Below are 18,630 nucleotides of genomic sequence, written 5' to 3' on the forward strand. Positions count from 1 at the left end.
ACATAAAATTATTTTATTGCATCTTTTGTATTCTTGAAACCAAATTCAATGATATATATTTTGCTGTGTAGTAATTGTACCTGTAATTCATAAGCACAAACAGTCTCTTTTCAGTTTATTGGAAGTCTGCTGTTTTCCTGAATACAGCTTTGGTCTTGGAAGTAGTTTTGAACAGAAGCCCCCGCGTGGAGTTCACTTACCCACTACTTTTGTTTCTCTTAGATTCAATTCTTCATCAGTTGTTCATTGTAAGGTTTCTTGGCTCGATGGAGGTGAAGTCTGATGAAAGTCCAGATGTTGTTTATGAAACAATGCGTCAAATCCTAGCAGCTCGGGCCATCCATAACATTTTCAGGATGACAGAATCACATTTATTAGTCACTTGTGACTGTTTAAAGTAAGTTTCCTTCCTGACTTCTACTAATGTTTATTTACAGAAGGAACATTTTTCACTTTGGTAAAATTTACTTTCTGGTTTGTTTTTAAAACCAAATTTTTAGGTTAATTGATCCACAGACACAAGTTACAAGACTACGAGTAAGTAACTTTACATTTTAAGATAAATACCCGGCAAAGTAATTCTTTTACTTTTTAAACAATATGATTAAATGTTAGCAAAAATCACTGACAGCGTGAGATTTGCAGACAGATTTCCCCAGAAACTGGGAGGCTGATGCAAACATTGGGCTTAAGGGGAGTGAGCTCAGTAGGAGAAAGAGGTTTTTAAAACATTTTTTTTCCCCCGATTTGATAGGGTAAAATCCTAGGAAAGTAAGAGTATTGTATTTTAACAATCTGCTTGCTATAACTGGTAGAGAAATGGAATTAAGGTTGGAATGAATTCAGAAGTCCAAAGCATTTTTGTTGCCTTTTTTTTTCTTTTGTTTTGGCTTTTTGGTTTTTCTGTAATCTGTAATTAAGTTTACAGTGTTGTATGGTGCTGGTTTGTTCAGTTCTTTACAATAAACGCACATGAAAAAAATAAGTGGGATTTTCATGCGGAATCAAATATGGCCAACTCAATTCTTCATTAATAGCAGTCTTTATTTTCTGTATTTCAAAGCTGTGCCTCCCCTCCCTTTGTCTCTGCACGGTTTGTAGTCATTTAATTTATTTGGGTCTTCTTCTAAAGGTGCTCAATCTGTCAGGGACCCTAAATTAGTATCATTTCTATAAAAGGGGATACTAAGCATATGAAATATTCTTCTTATTACACAGTGTCTGTTTTCCTTTTTTGTTTTTTTCCTTCTTTATGGCATTAAGTTCAGAACTGCCCCGAAGCTGTGAGCTTTTACAGGTGAGGTAGAGAACTGGGTGCATGTGGAGCGTTCTCCATGTGTTCCTCGGTGGTGAGGAAGAGCTCTCATGCTGGCAGTTTGTAACTATTGCAGCAGGGGCCTTCCGACTTTGAAAACCTACACATTCTTTGCTAAGATTCATTTGGAATTTCTTTTAGGAATTGAGAATACAAATCATTTGTATTGAAACAAAACAACAAAAAAAAGTAATTTTTTTTCTTGCTTATATGATTCAGGCAAGCTGAACTTCTTGCAGAAAATAGTTTAGAAAAGAGCCTTGCTCTGCCACCAAATGCTGAGAGCTCAGCCACAAATGCAGTTTGTACAGATGTCTCTTTTTAAAAAAAAAAGTTCTATAAAGCGTTCACATTTAGAAAGATGACTGAATGTCATTGCAGATGTAATCCCCTCTTCTATCTGAAATAATTCCCTTCTAGCCCACTGTTTGGTGTTTGGCAATGACACGTTCAGTCAGGTTGCAACTTTCTCAGGTGTGGTGGTGCGTTTTTGATACTGAAGTAACATGCAGTACAGTGAAAATCTATACAGAATGTCTGAAACCACTTTTGATATATCTGTATTTGATCCTTTCTGGCAGTTTCCTTTGCCCAATGTAGTCTTGTATGCTACACATCAGGAGAACAAGCGCCTCTTTGGATTTGTGCTCAGAACTTCAGGAGGGAGAGCTGACAGTCGACAAACTTCCATCTGCTATATCTTTGAATCAAACAATGAAGGGGAAAAGGTATTGGTGATGGTTATATTCGTGTCCATTTTCATTTTCTGATTCCAGTCGTTTTCTGACATGGATTCTACAGCATTAGTTCCATTCCGGCTGTCTACGGGATTTGTATGGGAGAGTTTATGTACTGAAAACAAGTTAACCAATAGTTTAAGTAACTGTAAAATGCTTTAGCATGCTGTGGTACCTGATCTGGAATGTGGCATGCTTTTAAAGGCATTCTTGTTAGATTCTTACAGATTATTTCAAATCTGATTTGCATTTAGATTTGTGACTCCGTTGGACTGGCAAAACAGATTGCTTTCCATGCAGAACTGGTAAGAACTTCTTTAGGGGACAGTATCCTTGTGAATGGAAGGGAGAAGGCATATTTAGCATGTGTAATAGAATATATTCTGCAAGATGCTTATAGATGCAGTAATGCTGTTGTGGAGAACTTAAAAGGATTTCTTTTATAGAATTTGAACCCAAGGTAAAAAGACCTTCACCAATGTCTGCCTTGGAACAATACTCAAGATTGGAATCCATTTTTTACCTTTAACAAACATACCTGTCCATTAAAAGAAGCATAATCAGGTGTCCTAGCAGTTTTGAGCAAATTCAGATAAGCCCACAGCATACCAAGCCCACTAAGCAGTTGTTTCTTTTATTGTCATTTTTGCCCTTCAGGATCGAAAAGCATCAGAAAAGCAAAAAGAAATGGAGAGAGTCAAAGAGAAACAACAAAAAGAACTGACTAAACAAAAACAAATTGAAAAGGTACACTTTGTTATTTTTAATGCTATTTTTTGTTGTGGTTTTTTTCCTATTTAGTGACTTTGTTTTGTAGCTTTGTAGTTCCAGCTGCAATATCACATTCTTTAGTACAAATAAATAGAGTACTGTGGAATCAGGTTAATTACTGAAGCATTTTCTGTGCAGATCCTGTATAATTTTGTGTTATAGTTCTTCAAAAGAGCTTTTCTGAGGAGATAAGCAACGAAATATCTTCATAGGCGTATTTAAGAGCAGTGCTTGAAGGAACACCTATCACAAACTGTCCCATATGTGGCTGCAAGTAAATATCTGCCATGCACTGAGACAGCTCAATTGGAGGCAAAGGTTCAGCTAGAGAGTGAGGCAGGGGCTGCAGGGAGCAGCCTGTAGGCCAATACCTGCTGTCTTGTATGGATTACTGGTACAGAGGCATTAAACGTGTTAGCTCTCCTACTAATGTCAGCTTTTGAAACCCTGATGTCCAAATCTTGGTAACAGTATTCTCTTCCTACCTTAGGGAGCTTTAACGTGAACATTATTTTTTTGATTTCCTTCCATTTCCTCCCTTCTTTTTCTAATTAGGACTTAGAGGAGCAAAGCCGACTGATAGCTGCTTCCAACAGATCAAACCCTAGCAGTGGAGAAGGACAGTTTGTCGTCCTTAGCAGCAGCCAGTCAGAAGACAGCGATTTAGGAGAGGATGGAAAGAAGAAAAGGGAATCTGAAACCTAAGGTTGCCTAGTTACTTAAAATTGGAATCATGGATATAAGTAAGTTCTACAAGAAGTGAAATATAGGTGGAGGGTCTGTTGTATATATAAAAGACTTCACAATGTCTAGACCCTAATATGCCTTGCTGTTTCTTTCTCAATTAAGTGATTTCCACTTTCACAGCAGTTTAAGTTCTCTTTTGTATGCCAGATGGACATGGTAGCATCACCATTCTTTTTTTTTCTAAAATTGCTTTCTGAAAGAATTCTCTGCAGGAAGGGGAAAAGATGGATTTTTCTTTTTTCCATTTACCCATTTGTGCAATTGACTGCTTTGGAAACAAAACTTAAGCTCTGACTGAACTTGAGTAGTACTGAAATTTGTCTTTACATTGCAGTGGCGGAACACCTTGCTGGAAACAAAAGTGGGTGTTCAGATAAGACAGTGCTAAGCTTTACAGAACTTGTTGCACATAACTGTTCTTACAATTAGAAAGAAAAATCCTTATTAGCGTCAATGGGATGTGCAATAGTTCTAGAAAAAAGATTATAGTTTCTGTTTCATATTGTGCTGTATGGTACTGTCTTTTTATTTGCAATTAAAATGCTGGAAGGCTTCATTGAGTAGGAGATTAAAAAAAATACCTGTCAGACATAGGTAAGAGCTGAAGAGATGCAGTTGCACTTTGCTGCACGAGGAATGCATAAAGAATTCCATATCAAATAGTAAACACAGTGCATACATTCTTGTTGCACAAGTGCCATGTTTGTGGATTTTCCCCAGCGTGTAATGAAGAGCAGTAAGCAGCTGAGTTCATTTTCAATAAAAACACGTGTAGAGTTGCAGAAATATTAAATTCCACCACTTGAAAAAATTGAATCCATAAAGGCCTTGCTAGCAGTATACTATATTTGCTGAAAATGAGTAAAAGCTTTTTAAGTCTATGGAACTGTATTTTGCAAACAGAAGTAAAAGACTGTGCTAGTCTACATCCTAACGTCAGTCTCCTAACGCTTTTTTCAAAGCAGTCTGTCTATACCTCATAAGCCTGAACTCCATGGTCCATACCCTGTGTAATATTTATTTTGTATAATACTAAATGTGCATTCATCTTTTGATCCAGAAGAGAAAACGTGTTTGAAGTAAGAAGAAATATTTATTTTTGCACTAATTACTATAAATACTAAACTCCAATGGAAGAGATGTCTCTCTAATAGTGGCCTGAGCATAACAGAAAATCTAGAAAGAGAAGAATATATTCTAAGATGTTTTATAACGGTTAAGAGTGTTTTACAGTTCATTGCAGAGCATTTTTAGTCTTCGGCTTTCAGCCCAGCCCTTCATAGCTAGAATTGCATGGTGCTGATCAAGTGAGGAATTTCAGGACCTCTGTGCTAGACGGCTGTAGATGTCATTAGTAGGCATCTACATCCATCAACTATCCTTAATTGCACAGAAGTTTTGCATAGGCTAACAAAGGCAATCTTCTGCTTTTTATGCTGGAGATAGATAGACATTTCTATGCAGCAACCAACTGCATCTGCCTCCTGTCACAGGAGAGAAAAGGGAGCATTGCTGGCATGGTGCCACCGGCACCACAGCATAGAGAAGGAATTGAGCAGCTGCGGAAATGCTCACAGTACTTAAAAGAGGAGGTGGAGTGGGAAGCTGAGCAAGACAGAGGCTCCAGGTTCTCTTCCTTCTGTTTCAGCACGTTCGTCCTCAGAGTAGCCAGTAGCTTGCAGAAGTACTTGTGCTTTTGCTGTTATCCAGTCAGGCCATGTGGCATCAGCCTGCGGCCAGATGTTGTCTTGTACTGTCACATGGACCATAAACATCTAAGGTTTTAAAAACAAACAACAAAAAACAAAAAGTTAAGTGGCATTTACTTCCTATCTAGTCTTGTATTCTCACCTGTAACAGGCTACTTTTATTCTTTTCAACAAAAAAGTACAGAAAGGCAGCAAATGCTTTTCTTTTTCTTTCCTTTCCCTGCCCATATCTAGTTGCATGGCAGCCAATTTATCTCTACAAGTTGCTTCAGTTTGTGTTTCTTTCTCTTGGATTTTTTTTATTTAATGATTTCTACTTTCTATGAAATAACATGCCAGCACAGCTCAAATTTATAAAATCATAAAATCATTAAGGTTGAAAAGACGATTAATATCATCTAGTCCAAACTTTAACCACCAAATTTACCGTGTCTTCCTCAAGTACATGGCTAAAGATAAACTAATTCAGCAACAGCACAGAAGAATATTAAATCAGTGGTCCTCAGTTCCAAGAATCTGGTCACCAAGCTGTCAGAGTAAGATGTGCTGCAGTAGCCACAGCACCATGAGGAAGACAGCTAACAGATCAGCAACCTCATTGAAAGCTATTGCTGACAGGGTGCCTTATTGGAGAGAGGGCAGAGAGCTGAGTTATCTTTTCTTGAACCCACCCATTATGTTTTAGACATAAATACACAATTATGAGGAGGAAATCAAGAGAAAAATCTGATGCATTACATTGCTGTTATAGATTTTTTCAGATTAAACGATATCTGATTGGAATTACTTCAGTTTTAGTTCATGTTTTATCATCTATGCTATTAAATGTAGTTTTCTTAATCAGACAGCATAGGATTGAATTGCATTTCACTTGCAGTGAATGGTTCTTTTCTCCTAACCCCTGAAAAGAAGGGAAATGAATGAGGAGAGCAGCACTTCAAAAAAAGTAACATGCACGAATGAAATGAGGTGGTTTTGTTTTGCTTGTTTAGGAGTTTTGCTGGTGTAAAGTGAGCAAAAAGACAGATAGATATAAAAGCTTCTGGAAATGTGATGAAAGCTGCCGGAGCAAAGGGCAACTTGTGGGAGATCAGGATGTTAAAATGGAACAGTACAATGAATTAGCAGTGGGATGAGAATTACTCAGTGCTAAGTAAAGGAAGAAGCACCCAGGTCTCTGGATAGAACTACCACAACGCAAAGAAGAGCTGCTGAGGTTTTATCCACATCCTCCTCCCCTCAGAAAATCTTTCTGGTACCCTTTGACCTACGAATTGTAGAGCTACTTCATCAGAAAACATGTTTCTTAATTAAAAAAAATTGGAGTACTTCATATTTACTGTGAGAGTACAGCTTTTAATATAACACCTCATGTTCTCCTGGGAATGACTGTGGTAGGGTTTCACCACCTGTTATTTTAAATAAATTACTGGTTGGTTTCCTTTCTCGTAATTTCTTTTGCCTGTTTAATATTTCCTGTTGCCTTTTACTGATCTTCTGAGCACTTCCAGCTGAAGCTGTAATTTGCTTCATGTGAACATAGTATTATTTCAGAAACTACTTGGGGTAATGGGATGTTAAGTTTATTACATTATGTAGACCATGCAAGTCTTGCTCTTAGTTGTTCTGCTCTACATACATTCTGTATGAATGTAGCAGTGTGAATATCAAAATATATAAAAGTGTGGGCAAACCACAGGCATGCATTTCATTGCATTATAACTAATACCAAGTACTTATTTATGGCCATGAATAGATTTCTAGAAGTCTAAACCAGAAGACAAGTTAACAGCCATATGCAGCTTAGCCACACAGACCTGGTAATGTGTGTGTTGTGTAAGCAAACGTGGATTTGATAGTCTCTTATTTCCTTAATATTTTTAAGTTGGAAATTATATCAAGACAGCTTACCAACTAACAGACAAGTAATATTTAAGAGTTAAGAAACATGCAAACAAATTACATCTTTATATGGATGTGAAACCACAGCTGAAAAACCTGATGCAGCTGAGCCTTTTTATAGATATAATTTATTTCCATTGCAGAAAAATGTTGGCTGGTCATATGTTTAAGGTGAAGTCTGATGAATTAAAGAAGGTGCACAGAATTTAGGAGAAGCCAGTGGAGAAGGCTATGTTGTTACACAGTCTCTTATTATGTCCAGAACTGACACACTCACAGAAAGAAATCCTTCCTCTGCTTTAGTGAGTTTAGTTGAGACATTTAGTCTAACAGCAAGAACTGCTATCTCTCTTTCTTTCCTTTGCTCTGTTTTACAGAATTTCTTGCAAGTTTATCTATCTCCAAGGTTTTTCTTTCTACCCAAGCAGTAAGCTGTGTTTTTGTCACGCTGTAGTGATATCTAAGTTATCATGACAAGAATAAGTTGGTGTATGTCATTGTGATTGCACTTGTATTCCTAATGAAGTTTATATTGCAAGCCAAGGATTTTGTACAATCTTTCAGGTCACTTTTATAATGCAGTGGAGTGGTCAAATTCTTACGATGATGTTCTGGATTGGTCCTGTTCTAGTGAAGTGTAAGTGATTTTTGCAATGTTTGAGACTTACACATTGTCCCTGAATAGCTGTATTAAAGACCTCCAATAGTATACCTACTTAATTCAGCTTTAATCGTTGTGTCTTAATCCTGGAAGCACCAATAGTACGTGTTATGCCAAAACTTCAGTCAGCATTTTGTAGGTTACATAAAAGCTTAAGTATAGTAACTTTCTGAGTGGAATTTGTACTGATACAAAAACTGCCCGCTTCTTTCCTAGTGGTGATGTTCTGGGTGTACCGTTACTGGTGACAGGATGCATTCCTTTCCATTAAACCAAGTTCTAACATGCAGTTGAATCTCTCTCTTGTAAAGTGCATCTCAATTCTCTTAATTTTAATCACGTCAGCCAGCTCTCCTCAGAGGAAGTTACTCTACTTGGGAATGCTGATAACTTACTTCTGCAACAATCAAAGACTGAATGTTAGAAGAAGAAACCCTTTCTATCTCTGCTGGCTGTTTTAGTGCACGTGTTGCTCTGTTACAGGACAACACGTAGCACGTTGTACAGAGCTGCAGTTATGGTAACCATCAGAATTCATTTGTACAGAAGCTATACCAGCACAACTATTAACGGAGTACCTCCACCTGTTTTCACTGGCTTCATTAGTTTTCTTAATTACATGACAGACACCATGTGAAAAGCAATGGGTCATTACTACATTACAGTTAAATTTGTATTTTATAAGATTTGTAGATTTTTCTGGAGAAAATCAGACTTTTGAACTATGTAACTCTAAGTGAATACAGATGCATGTATAACTAGAAAATCTATGCTTAACTGATAATGAAGGAATAAATACTATTAATACCAAATGTGTTCTGTTGGGTTTTTTTTTAAAGACATAGAGTAGCACATGTAGCATTTTTTGAAAGAATAGGCATATGTGCTGTAAGACACAGTGACTGCTTTCAGGTAAATGCTCCATAAGCTTTAGCTGCACCTACTGGGAGAGAAACTGGAAAACTGCTCTCACCAGGACTTGGTTTTCTTTTGTAGTGCTGTCCAAAGACACACTTACAATCAGCTACACAGTGAATGGGACATAGTGGTACTTGGTAATGAGAAGCAGAATTAACGTTTCAGAAATGCTGTCATCTGGTTTACCTGAAGGCCCTGAATGTAACACTGCAATTAAAAGTAGTGTTAGATGTTATGCCAGGCTTTCTCCTCACACAAATGCAAGGCTCACAGCCGTACCAGTGATCGCAAAGAACCATTGTTCTTTCCATCTTCACTCAAAGCATTGTAAGTAGTATGGCCATAACCATTCACATTTCAGTTTATATCCTAGTGTATACATAGCATGGGATCGCCACTATTTACATTTTGGGCTTCTATCCGTTTTCTTCAGGAAATGAGGGGGAGAACACTGAGACTCGGTATATATCTTAGTGTATATATCTCAGTATACATGAGATAAAATCTCAAAAGAAAAAAAGGAGAAAATAATCTTACCCACCTCAACGTTCCCTTCAAAACACAGAATAATTACGTGCAGTTGACACTGGGGGTTCCCAAGAGACTTTGCGGTCCATAAAGGTCATATTCCTTGTATAGTATGTAGTCTTTCAAGCAATTTGGCAGTGGAAGGAAGGTCATGAAGACAGGACAACGGAGACGCAACCGGCCCATGCATTCCCGTATCTTCAGGCGACAAAGATGCTTCAGAGAGCGAGGATTTGCTAGAAACCAGGAGGTTGGTATTAATGAGTCACTTCATTTTTGTGCAACTGCTCACTCCCCTACACCTACCAAAACCGCTCCAGATTTTACTGCATGTGCCTGTGCTCAGGTGACTGTCCCTGTCAGGATCTACGCCCTGGACTCAGCCTACGCCTTTATCACCTATGTGGACAGTCATCAGCTAACTCCACAAATTAGGTTTATTTTACAGAGTGTAAGTAAGGAAGTGTGGGGAATGTGCTGTAACCCCAAATAACTGGTGCTAGCTCTTTGCCAACCTGAAGACACCACTAAAATTAGAATTTTTACTTCCTTGTCTTTAATCTATGTTCTAATAAAAAGGACACAGAAGTAAGCTAGGCTAGAATTCAAATTGCTCACTTCAAGATAGTTAATTTATTAGAGCTCTTCCATCAACTTGAGACTGAAGAGGATTTTATTGTCTACGTTACATTGAAAATTCTCAGCTGCTCCACATAAGCTGTGCTGTTACAGTCTGTCACAGCTATCAGACAGACTTACCTTACTTTCAACACTACATAGACTGATTTTCTTTTCAGAAATACCTTCTTGTCACAACACAACTTTTGGCCTAACCAACCTTCAGGGGAGAAAAACAAACAAATCTAAAACATCACCAACACAAAGGTCCCAGTCCCAGAACAGTTAGTCTGGGATTTCAAATCCAACTATCAGATACTTACTTAAAATTGAATTGATGTCTGGCCAGAGCTCCTGTTCTTTGAGAGCTGCTTCTAGCTTCCAGCAGATGTTAACATGATCAACATAGTCTAACATTACTCGCACTACTTTCCCAGAAAGATGCTTCAGCCACGACAAGGTTATCACTTCACAGAACTGATGGAAACAGAACATTTTAATTGGAAGATATCCAATACTTCAGTAAATGACTTCCTTCACTGCAGGACAAGAACAATTCTATAACTGCAGAACACCAGGAAGGAGTGCCTGTTAGAGGAGCGTTAAGGGCTGTCACAGCTTGTATTAAGCCTCCAGTGCAATCTGAAAATCTGAGAAATGTTATTTTGTAGTAGGTTAGAACCAAAAATGAACAGCTGCATATTTGGTACCTAAGTGCTTAAAAAGAAATGCTACCGTTCCTGAAGAGAAATTCCAAAACCTCAATAGGAAATTTAAACTTCCTGGACATTGCTGGCAGAGACCTGTGTCTCAGCCTGCCAAACAGGACCCACCACCCCAGTGCACACCACATTCCTGTGTCAGTGGGATTGAATGCACCCTCAGCAAGTTTGCTGATGACACCAAGCTGCAGCTGACACAATAAAAGTGAAGGATGCCATCCAGAGGGACCTAGACACACTTGAAAAGCAGGCACACAATTTAATGAGGTTTAATGAGGCCGAGTGCAAGGTTGAGGTGATCTCAGGCATGAGAATATACTGGGAGAACTCATAGAGAGCAACCCTGTAGATATCTTGGGGGTTCTGGTGAATGAAAAGCTGGACATGAGCCAGCAGTGTGCTCCTGCAGCCTGGAAAGCCAGCAGTATCCTGGGCAGCATCAGAGGGATGGCAGCAGGGAGAGGGAGGTGATTGTCCCCCCCCTCTGCTCTGCCCTTGTGAGGCCCATCTGGAGTACTGCATCCAGGCCTGGGGCCCAACTACAGGAAGGATGTGGAGCTGCTGGAGTGGGTCCAGAGGAGGGCCACTGGACTGCAGCACCTCTGCTACGCAGACAGGCTGAGGGAGCTAGGCTTGTTTAGCTTGGAGAAAAGATGGGTCTGGGGAGACATTGTAGCCTTCCAGTACTTGAAGGGAACATACAAGCAGGAAGGTGACTCCTTATACAGTCTGACGGTGACAGGACAAGGGGAAATGGCTTTAAACTACAAAAGGGGAGATGTAGGTTAGATGTTAGGAAGAAATTCTGTACTCATGGCAGTGAGGCACCGGCACAGCTGCCCAGAGCTGTGATGCTCCATCCCTGGAGGTGCTCAAAGCCATAGATAGGGCCCTGGGCAGCCTGAGCTGGTGGGGGGCAACCAGCCCATGGCAAGGGGGTTGGAACTGGATGAGATCCCTTCCAACCTAAGCCATTTGATGATCTTCAGATTAAATAAAGGCTTCTTACATTCACATGGACTTGAAAATGTGCCTAACAGTGGCTCTGAGAGGTGTCTCTAGGAACTTGCTTAGGTCAGTCCAGGTTTTCTGCTCGGTGTTTATCAGGTGGGTCCCTACAGCAGACTTCCAGTATTACTGACATGATACAGTACAGCTCACAAGATAGCCTCCAACTTCCTGCTTTCCTAGCATGGACAAGACTGCCCCAGAGAGCAAATTCAGTGCTAATCATTAGCTGTATTTCCACGATTGTAAAATACAGATTAGGATAATTTACTGCCATGAACAAGGTCTCGTGGCAATGTTAATTTAATTTGAAAGCCTTGTCTATTCCTAATTCTATGAGTAAAGTGTTTAAAACTTTTGTTTCTGACAGATAACTTCAAGTACCTTTTCATTTAGCTTTATGAATGATACTGGCAGTAAAACAACAACATACAAAGCCACGTCACATACTCACCTTTGTATCTTTGATAACAGTAGAAGTCCATCCATCAGTCACATACTGGGAATGGGAAACATCTCCCCGAGGGCAATCAAAGCAGCGGTGCACATCATAGCCATAGTTCATCAGCATTCTTAACATGACTTCATCTTTCAGAGCATACTGCAGAGCTGATGGAAAATGCGTTGTGTTCACTCTGCAGAAGTAATTAACATTAGCCCCATGCCGGAGCAGTAAATTCATTAACTCATAGTTGCCCATTCTCAAGGCTATTTGGAGACAGTTGATGGGATCTTGGTTTGGCAGGGCTCCAGCATTCAACAGCAACTGTGCTGAACTGATATCCCCATTTGAAACAGCAAAGTACAATGCTGATTTCCGGCGGTCATCGTAGCCTTTGCGAATTCTTTGATCCAGCATAAAATTGGCATCAAATCCAGACTTGAGGAGAAACTCGAGGCACTGAGGATGTGCTCCTGCTGCTGCTGAGTGAATTGGACTTATTCCGCTTTCTTTAATGGCATCAAAATTAGTAACTGGAACTAAATTCTTTAAGGCCCTGAAGGAAAAAAATAAGGACAATAAGGGAATCTGAAGCATGCTGGTTCACAAAGCTCAATCATCACGTTGCTGGGCTTTACGATTTATTCTGACTATATTCCATAGTCTTACTCTACCAAATCACTACCACGGCATACTGTACCTCTACAGTAATTGCTATGGATAAAACAGTTAGCCAGCAATGGATACTATGATGTTACATTTACTAATCATAAATTTTAATACTTCTCTTCAAGAACACTGCATTCTATGCTAGCAGAATAATCATTCCTTCTCTATGAGAGCTCTCTGGGGATGTCAAGAGCACTGTGGTGTTGCACAGGAATTAGGGAATTGACACAACATAATTAATTCCTACAACACACAATTGATATAACATAATATCATACTGACATTCAAACAATACATTTAAATTAACACAACAATATTTAAATGCAATTTAAATATAAGTATTAATACGGGAATGTAAAATTCTTAGATTTTTAAGCACAACAGAACAATCCCAGTGTTGAAGAGCTGTTTCTTATTTATTAATTTTACTAATGTTAAATGTGCAACCGATATAGTTGGTCTCACTATTACTTGGTTTATATTATATATTTATATATACTCACAGAAAGTGTCCTCTGTATGCAGCTCTGTGGATCGGTAAATGACCTGAGTGCTTTGGTACATTAGCATCAGCCCCATATTCTAGCAAAAGATTCAGAGAGTCTGGATTTCCTCCTCCTGCTGCTTCAAATAATACAGAAGAATAATCCATTGCCTGTGAAAGAACATCAGCACCTGGAAAGAAGCATCGAGGATTTTCACAGAGGTCACTATAAATATCCAGCAACAATTACTGTCCCCCTCCAGAGACAAGATATTGTCACAGGGTCAGATCTAGTAGGCTGTTGAGGATTTCCAAGCATGGAGACTCCACAATTTCTCTGGGCAACCTATTCCAATGTTCAACATCCTTTACAGAAAAAAAAAAAAGTGTTTTGCTGTGTTCAAACAATTTCCTAGGTTTCAACTTGTGTCTATTGCCTCTTGCCCTCACTGGGCACCCAGGAGAAGAATCTGGGTCTGTCTTCTTAACACCCTCCTCCCATCAGATACTGATAACATTGGCAAGACCTCCCTGCACTAGGTCTCTTCCTATATAATAAAGTCTCACCTTTTTGCAATAAGAGCTCCATAATTTCTGTATGTCCAGCTTGTGCAGCCAGTGCTAGAGGTGTGAGCCCATACCCACTGCGAGGATCAGGATCTGCTCCAGAATGAAGGAGAAGCAACACCAGATCTTTTCTGCCAAGCCTGGCAGCCTCGTGTAAAGCAGTCCTCTTGTGGATACATTGCAAATTCACTTTTGCTCCAAAATTTATCAACAAGGAGGCTACCTCATATGAATTGTGTTTAATTGCTGTAAGAAAATAATGAAAGCATTAGCCAGAATGTCAGCCTGATGCCTAGTTTCTGTTGGGTGGCAGCCCAGGAAAGCTCAAGCTGTTCCCAGCACTGCTATTTATACACCAAGAAACATCATGCTACACTGAAAGGTTTAACTTCTCACCAAGTCTGTTCTTTCTCTTCAGGGTATCATAAACCATACAAAAGGAATAATTTTATGGTAATCTCCTTTTCTGTGTAATCTTCTGCTGTTTCCTGTTGTAACGGAACGCAGCCTTCCCTGCCACTAGATGGAGATCACATCATACAGGGGCACTTAGTGCAGTCAGGAGCTGGCCTGCTCCGTTAATCATCGTAGGCAATTACCATAACATGAAACAAAGACTAAAATGGCTGTGTCTCATACGTCCTTATCTTAGTAAGCCTGATCTGCCAAGGCAGTAAGGAAAGGACAATACTTTAATTAATAAATAATGCTCAGAACTTTGTAGTGACAGTCCCTAACGTGGAATGTCAGCTCAATTAAAGCCTTGATATTTTTTTAGAAAAAGAGACAATACATTCAATACTGAAATTAACATCTTTTGCTCCTTATACCAAAACATTTTAAACTCTGCATAAGTCAGATAAGTAAGATTGCAACCTAACGCATGTAACTACAAACTCACCTCATTCTCTCACCTCTCTACCCCCAGGATAAGACACTCACCTACAACTAAAGGAGAATCTCCATCTTCATTCTTAATATTGGGATTGCAACCATTGAGCAGGAGAAAGCGGACGTTTTCCAAGAAGCAGTTTCTGACTGCCACCATGAGAGGTGTTTCCCCTCTAAGTGTGGTCTGTTCCCACGTAACAGCACGGGAGGCTGAAATTCAGAAAAGCAGTACACATCTGAAGCTGAAGTTATTCATCAAATCTGGCTCTATAAAACATTCTGGTGGAAAACCAGAAAGGACCCCTACCTTTTAAAGTTATTTCAAGAATGTTCTTATTTAGCTGTGCTGCAGCCTCGTGCATAGGAAGCCAGCCTTGCTGGTCTGCTTCCTCAAAAGCAGAGCTGTGCCTCGCCAACTTCTTCAAGGCCTCTTCTTGGCCTGTGATATTTTGAGACAGATGTGTATTTCATTACTCACCATAAGACAAAATTAAAGCAAATAATATATTGAGTGATATTTATCCCAGCAGTGTATCAAGAATAAAAAAAGCATACTTTATCAAAGCAATTTTTGATCAAAGGGTGGTTTACATGAATGGAGTAATCAGTGATTCACACCGACTCACAGAGCATTTTGAAGGATACACTGAAGATATTTACTTATAATTAATACAACTAAAATACTTAAATTACAATCCTCTCATGTATAATAGCGCAGAGGATTTTAGTGTATTAAGCAAACAGGTGTCCTAGTGAAATTATATGGAAAATATTCAGGTTGGCAAAAGTAAAATGAAGCTGACAACTGAGATGAAACTCATCCTTGCTTCTACTAAAAGCCTTACTGGAATTCTAATTAACAAAAGTGATTATGCTTTCAATTTGATATCTCATGGAGAAGCAGTGACACTTCAGTTGGCTAGAAAGCCTGTTAAGTAGAGGTTCTGACCATACTGTTTCTTTTTATCCCATCATTCCTGGAAGAAGGCAGTCTGCTCTCCTATTAGCTGTAACTATGGGGTACTGGGATAGACTGCTTTCAATCTCTTCTGCTGAAGTTTTCCTAACTTATCAAAGAATTATATATTCATTAGACTAGACAAAATGTAACTAGAGTCTAGGCACATTCTTTATTGCATTGTATACTTATTGCATCTGCATTTCCAAAGGAGCCTTGAGTTCTTGATTCTTATCCCACTAAATGTTTCTGTAACAACTTGCTATGTGTATAAGGACTGGACAGAAGGCTTCCCACTGTCACAGCACTGTCCTAACAACTGTCCTAACAGCTGTCCTTCTTATGCTCATTTTTAGCTATCTCTGTGACTCAGTATGTAAAGTGATTCTACCAAAAAAAAGCAAAAGTTTCAAGAAACAGACAGAGAGCCTCCTATATAGGAATAATTCCAGCACACTTGGGGTAGAGATGGGATTTCAATCTGGTTGTCTCACAAAGTGGCAAATATTGGTTAATGAGGCATTAATTTATTAGGGGTATTGCTATCCCTGTTGGTTAATTTTATAAGAAAGGACTGGCGTTCATCCCTGATTCTAGGAGATCAAGTACTGCAGTCTCAGAGAGGAGCAACATACGAACCCACTCCATTACTGTGTTCCTATTTAATAAAAGCTAGCTTTTGTGCATCCTGCTTTCAGTTGCCTAACTCTCTCCAAGACTACATAAGGAAAAACTGCACTTAAAATAGCTGATCAAACACAGAACGTAGGCATTGTGATAGCTAGATACAGAGGGGTGTAGTGTAATGCATTTGTACTTAACTGTCCGAATTGCTGCAATTATCTCTTCACGTTCTTTACTTCCAACGCACAGGAAACTGCATAAACACAACATTACAGTGCTATAATTAATGAGACATTCAGTTCATAATTACACATTAGTTTAAACCATTCACTTTAAACCACATTACATTTCTTTAACTTGTGTGAGTTCTGTCAGCTTAACACATTAAAATACATTTTTGTTGGTCTTCTTGTGCCACTATAAATTTTGGGTTTCCAGCAAAGGATAACAGTTAAATACTAAAATGAGGAAAAGCTACCACACCAACCCTTCTTTTTTTTTTTAATACATGCTTTTCTTCAACAAACCCTTGCATTCATTTAGATATTAGGCTTTTAGTTAATAGATAAGACGTCACCAGAAGGCTTCATACATTCCACATTTTAGACAAAATAGGTGTGCTTTTTTCTAGGGAGAACTCTGAACCAACAAGCTGCAAGTGGTTTGTGGTATCCATGAGACAGGGTCAGGCATCTAATAATGCCAAGAAACCACCAAAAGTAGAATTAGTTACTCATTACCTTTCATCCTCTATTGCGTTGGCACTTCTTTCCATTTTATGAATGTCTTGTAAGCTTTCTTGAATAGCTTGCTGGGTGGGGATTTCATCATCGGAATGATCATCAAGTACGTATGCAGAATTATACATAGCCAGTCGGCACAACCAGGATCACCTTTTTGTAGGGAAGCACTGCTTTTTAATTGGATGCAGATGTTAAATCTTCAGGTTATGTCTGGAGTAATAGAAATAGCAATCACTGGTTAAGTATCAAGAGAAACAAAGCACAGCCTAAAATAACTTAATCAGAACTTCTCCAACTCAAGCTCCAGCCTTCTGCCAAGTATTTAGTTTGGACGACTGCAGAGAGAACCGTTTTGCTTAAAACATAATAAAGGTTTCTAGTACAATAGCACGTGCTAGCTTTTATCTCTATTCTACAGAATGAACATACAGAATAGTTACTTTTTCTGGTATTACTTACTGGAAAGCAGAAAAATTAAGTAAAACATAATTTTGAGTAGTTTAAATAGCCCATCCCTCTTAAATCTTCTAAACACTCAAACATCACAGTCCTGCTCTGATCTTTCCTCAGGAGGAAAACAGATTTGAAACAAAATTTGGGATGTTTCTTTGGTTCATTCACAGGGGCAGGTGGTGAACAGTAGGTGAAGGACACAAACATTTTTGGTAACATGTTTTCTCAACCTGTTTCAACAAACTTATCAGTAGAGCCATATCCTGCAGTAAAGAACAATACTGTAGGTTAGTGCTAACAGTACGTTCCAACATTATGTGCTAAATTTATCTTCCAATTGAAACAGAATCAAATTCTTTGCTTGAAAAAAGACCAAATTTACAACCTCATATACATCATCTACAGCCATCTGGAACAGATACACCACAATTGTTTGTTCCTTGTTAATGCATACGTGTACATCTACGTATAGATGCAAACATTTTATAGATAATCTGACATACAATTCTTTTGCAGATTCAGCTACTCATCATTATAGATTAAAATCAAAGGAGTTCTATTAGATTCAAGCCTTTCATCATTTCACCTCATCAAAACTTCTACTTCTGTTTTTCAAGAGAGCTGGCCTGAAAACAAATAAACAAATAGTAACAAACAAAGCCAAAAACACAGAACAAAATAATAAAATAAAATACAATACAATAAAAGGGAGGCTAAATAAATGAGCAAAATGAATAAGCACAGCAAAATGGAGGAAGTTGTCAACACAGCTCTTAGAAGTTTTGCAATAATTCTAGAAACATCTTAAAGTTGAGCAGCAGCAATTCACAGCAAGCTTGCATCATTTACCTGATCCAGCAACATGTGACTGCAAGGTCTTGCTCTGTAATTCCACATGCATCAAGAAAGAGAAATACGTTAAGAATACGCCCACATAAGTAACGGCTAGAATTTGATTACACATATAATACAACACGTGTATATACACTTGTTTCTTTTCAGTACTAATTTTCCTAAGAACTGAGAAAATGCAGGTTTTTCCTCACCTTCTGAAAGAGAGAAAGCTTCACACGTTGAAGCGATTAAGTTGAAAGCGATATTTTCAGGACTGAAAACGATCTCCGTAGAGTCTGTGTCCATGAATAGCTCTCTATAAATAACTG

The 18,630-nt window shown here is 38.7% G+C and overlaps 3 protein-coding genes across 7 annotated transcripts in view; 1 reads left to right on the forward strand and 2 right to left on the reverse strand.

Moving 5' to 3' along the window:
• The window catches only part of APPL1 (adaptor protein, phosphotyrosine interacting with PH domain and leucine zipper 1), a 29,659-nt gene extending 21,005 nt beyond the window's left edge, over positions 1-8,654 (forward strand). The window contains exons 17-23 of one of the 2 annotated variants that reach the window (XM_414344.8): positions 223-397; positions 501-537; positions 1,897-2,043; positions 2,307-2,357; positions 2,710-2,799; positions 3,379-3,566; positions 7,746-8,654. In XM_414344.8, coding sequence (XP_414344.5) covers positions 223-397; positions 501-537; positions 1,897-2,043; positions 2,307-2,357; positions 2,710-2,799; positions 3,379-3,528 — 650 coding nt within the window. In that variant the 3' untranslated portion in view covers positions 3,529-3,566; positions 7,746-8,654. Of the gene's footprint in view, positions 1-222; positions 398-500; positions 538-1,896; positions 2,044-2,306; positions 2,358-2,709; positions 2,800-3,378 lie in introns of both variants that reach the window. The other variant, XM_004944584.5, reaches the window with a different exon arrangement.
• Positions 4,644-18,577, reverse strand: ASB14 (ankyrin repeat and SOCS box containing 14). 4 transcript variants are annotated; one of them, XM_040646770.2, is made up of 12 exons: positions 18,514-18,577; positions 18,317-18,350; positions 17,012-17,211; positions 16,469-16,524; positions 14,997-15,128; positions 14,741-14,899; positions 13,799-14,044; positions 13,251-13,422; positions 12,091-12,634; positions 10,230-10,383; positions 9,302-9,524; positions 4,644-5,345 (listed from the first exon to the last, which is right to left on the reverse strand). In XM_040646770.2, exons 3-11 carry the CDS (start codon positions 17,137-17,139, stop codon positions 9,331-9,333), a joined length of 1,785 nt encoding a protein of 594 aa, XP_040502704.1. In that variant the 5' UTR covers positions 17,140-17,211; positions 18,317-18,350; positions 18,514-18,577; the 3' UTR covers positions 4,644-5,345; positions 9,302-9,330. The 4 variants fall into 4 exon arrangements, with proteins under 4 accessions (XP_040502704.1, XP_414345.4, XP_046756132.1 ...); XM_414345.8 differs by having other exon boundaries at positions 17,012-17,224; XM_046900176.1 differs by lacking the exon at positions 18,317-18,350 and having other exon boundaries at positions 17,012-17,224.
• DNAH12 (dynein, axonemal, heavy chain 12) overlaps positions 17,137-18,630 on the reverse strand; it is a 66,302-nt gene continuing 64,808 nt past the window's right edge. Inside the window, exons 75-76 of the transcript XR_005839459.2 lie at positions 18,514-18,627; positions 17,137-17,224 (exon numbers count right to left, since the gene is read on the reverse strand). The gene's annotated coding sequence lies outside the window, so the exon portion shown is untranslated. The remainder of the gene's footprint in view (positions 17,225-18,513; positions 18,628-18,630) is intronic.

The sequence above is a fragment of the Gallus gallus genome, chromosome 12 (assembly GCF_016699485.2).
Source record: "Gallus gallus isolate bGalGal1 chromosome 12, bGalGal1.mat.broiler.GRCg7b, whole genome shotgun sequence".
Lineage (NCBI taxonomy): Eukaryota > Metazoa > Chordata > Aves > Galliformes > Phasianidae > Gallus > Gallus gallus.

What these genes read in the sequence shown, in the direction of transcription:
- ASB14 (XM_046900176.1), bottom strand. Translation starts at nt 17,139, where the DNA reads ATGTATAATTCTGCATACGTACTTGATGATCATTCCGATGATGAAATC. An exon ending in GCATACAGAGGACACTTTCT is followed by an intron (nt 12,635 to 13,250) that starts GTGAGTATATAT and finishes TTTTTCCTTCAG; the next exon opens with GGCCTTAAAGAATTTAGTTC. An exon ending in AGACATCAATTCAATTTTAA is followed by an intron (nt 9,525 to 10,229) that starts GTAAGTATCTGA and finishes CCTGGTTTCTAG; the next exon opens with CAAATCCTCGCTCTCTGAAG.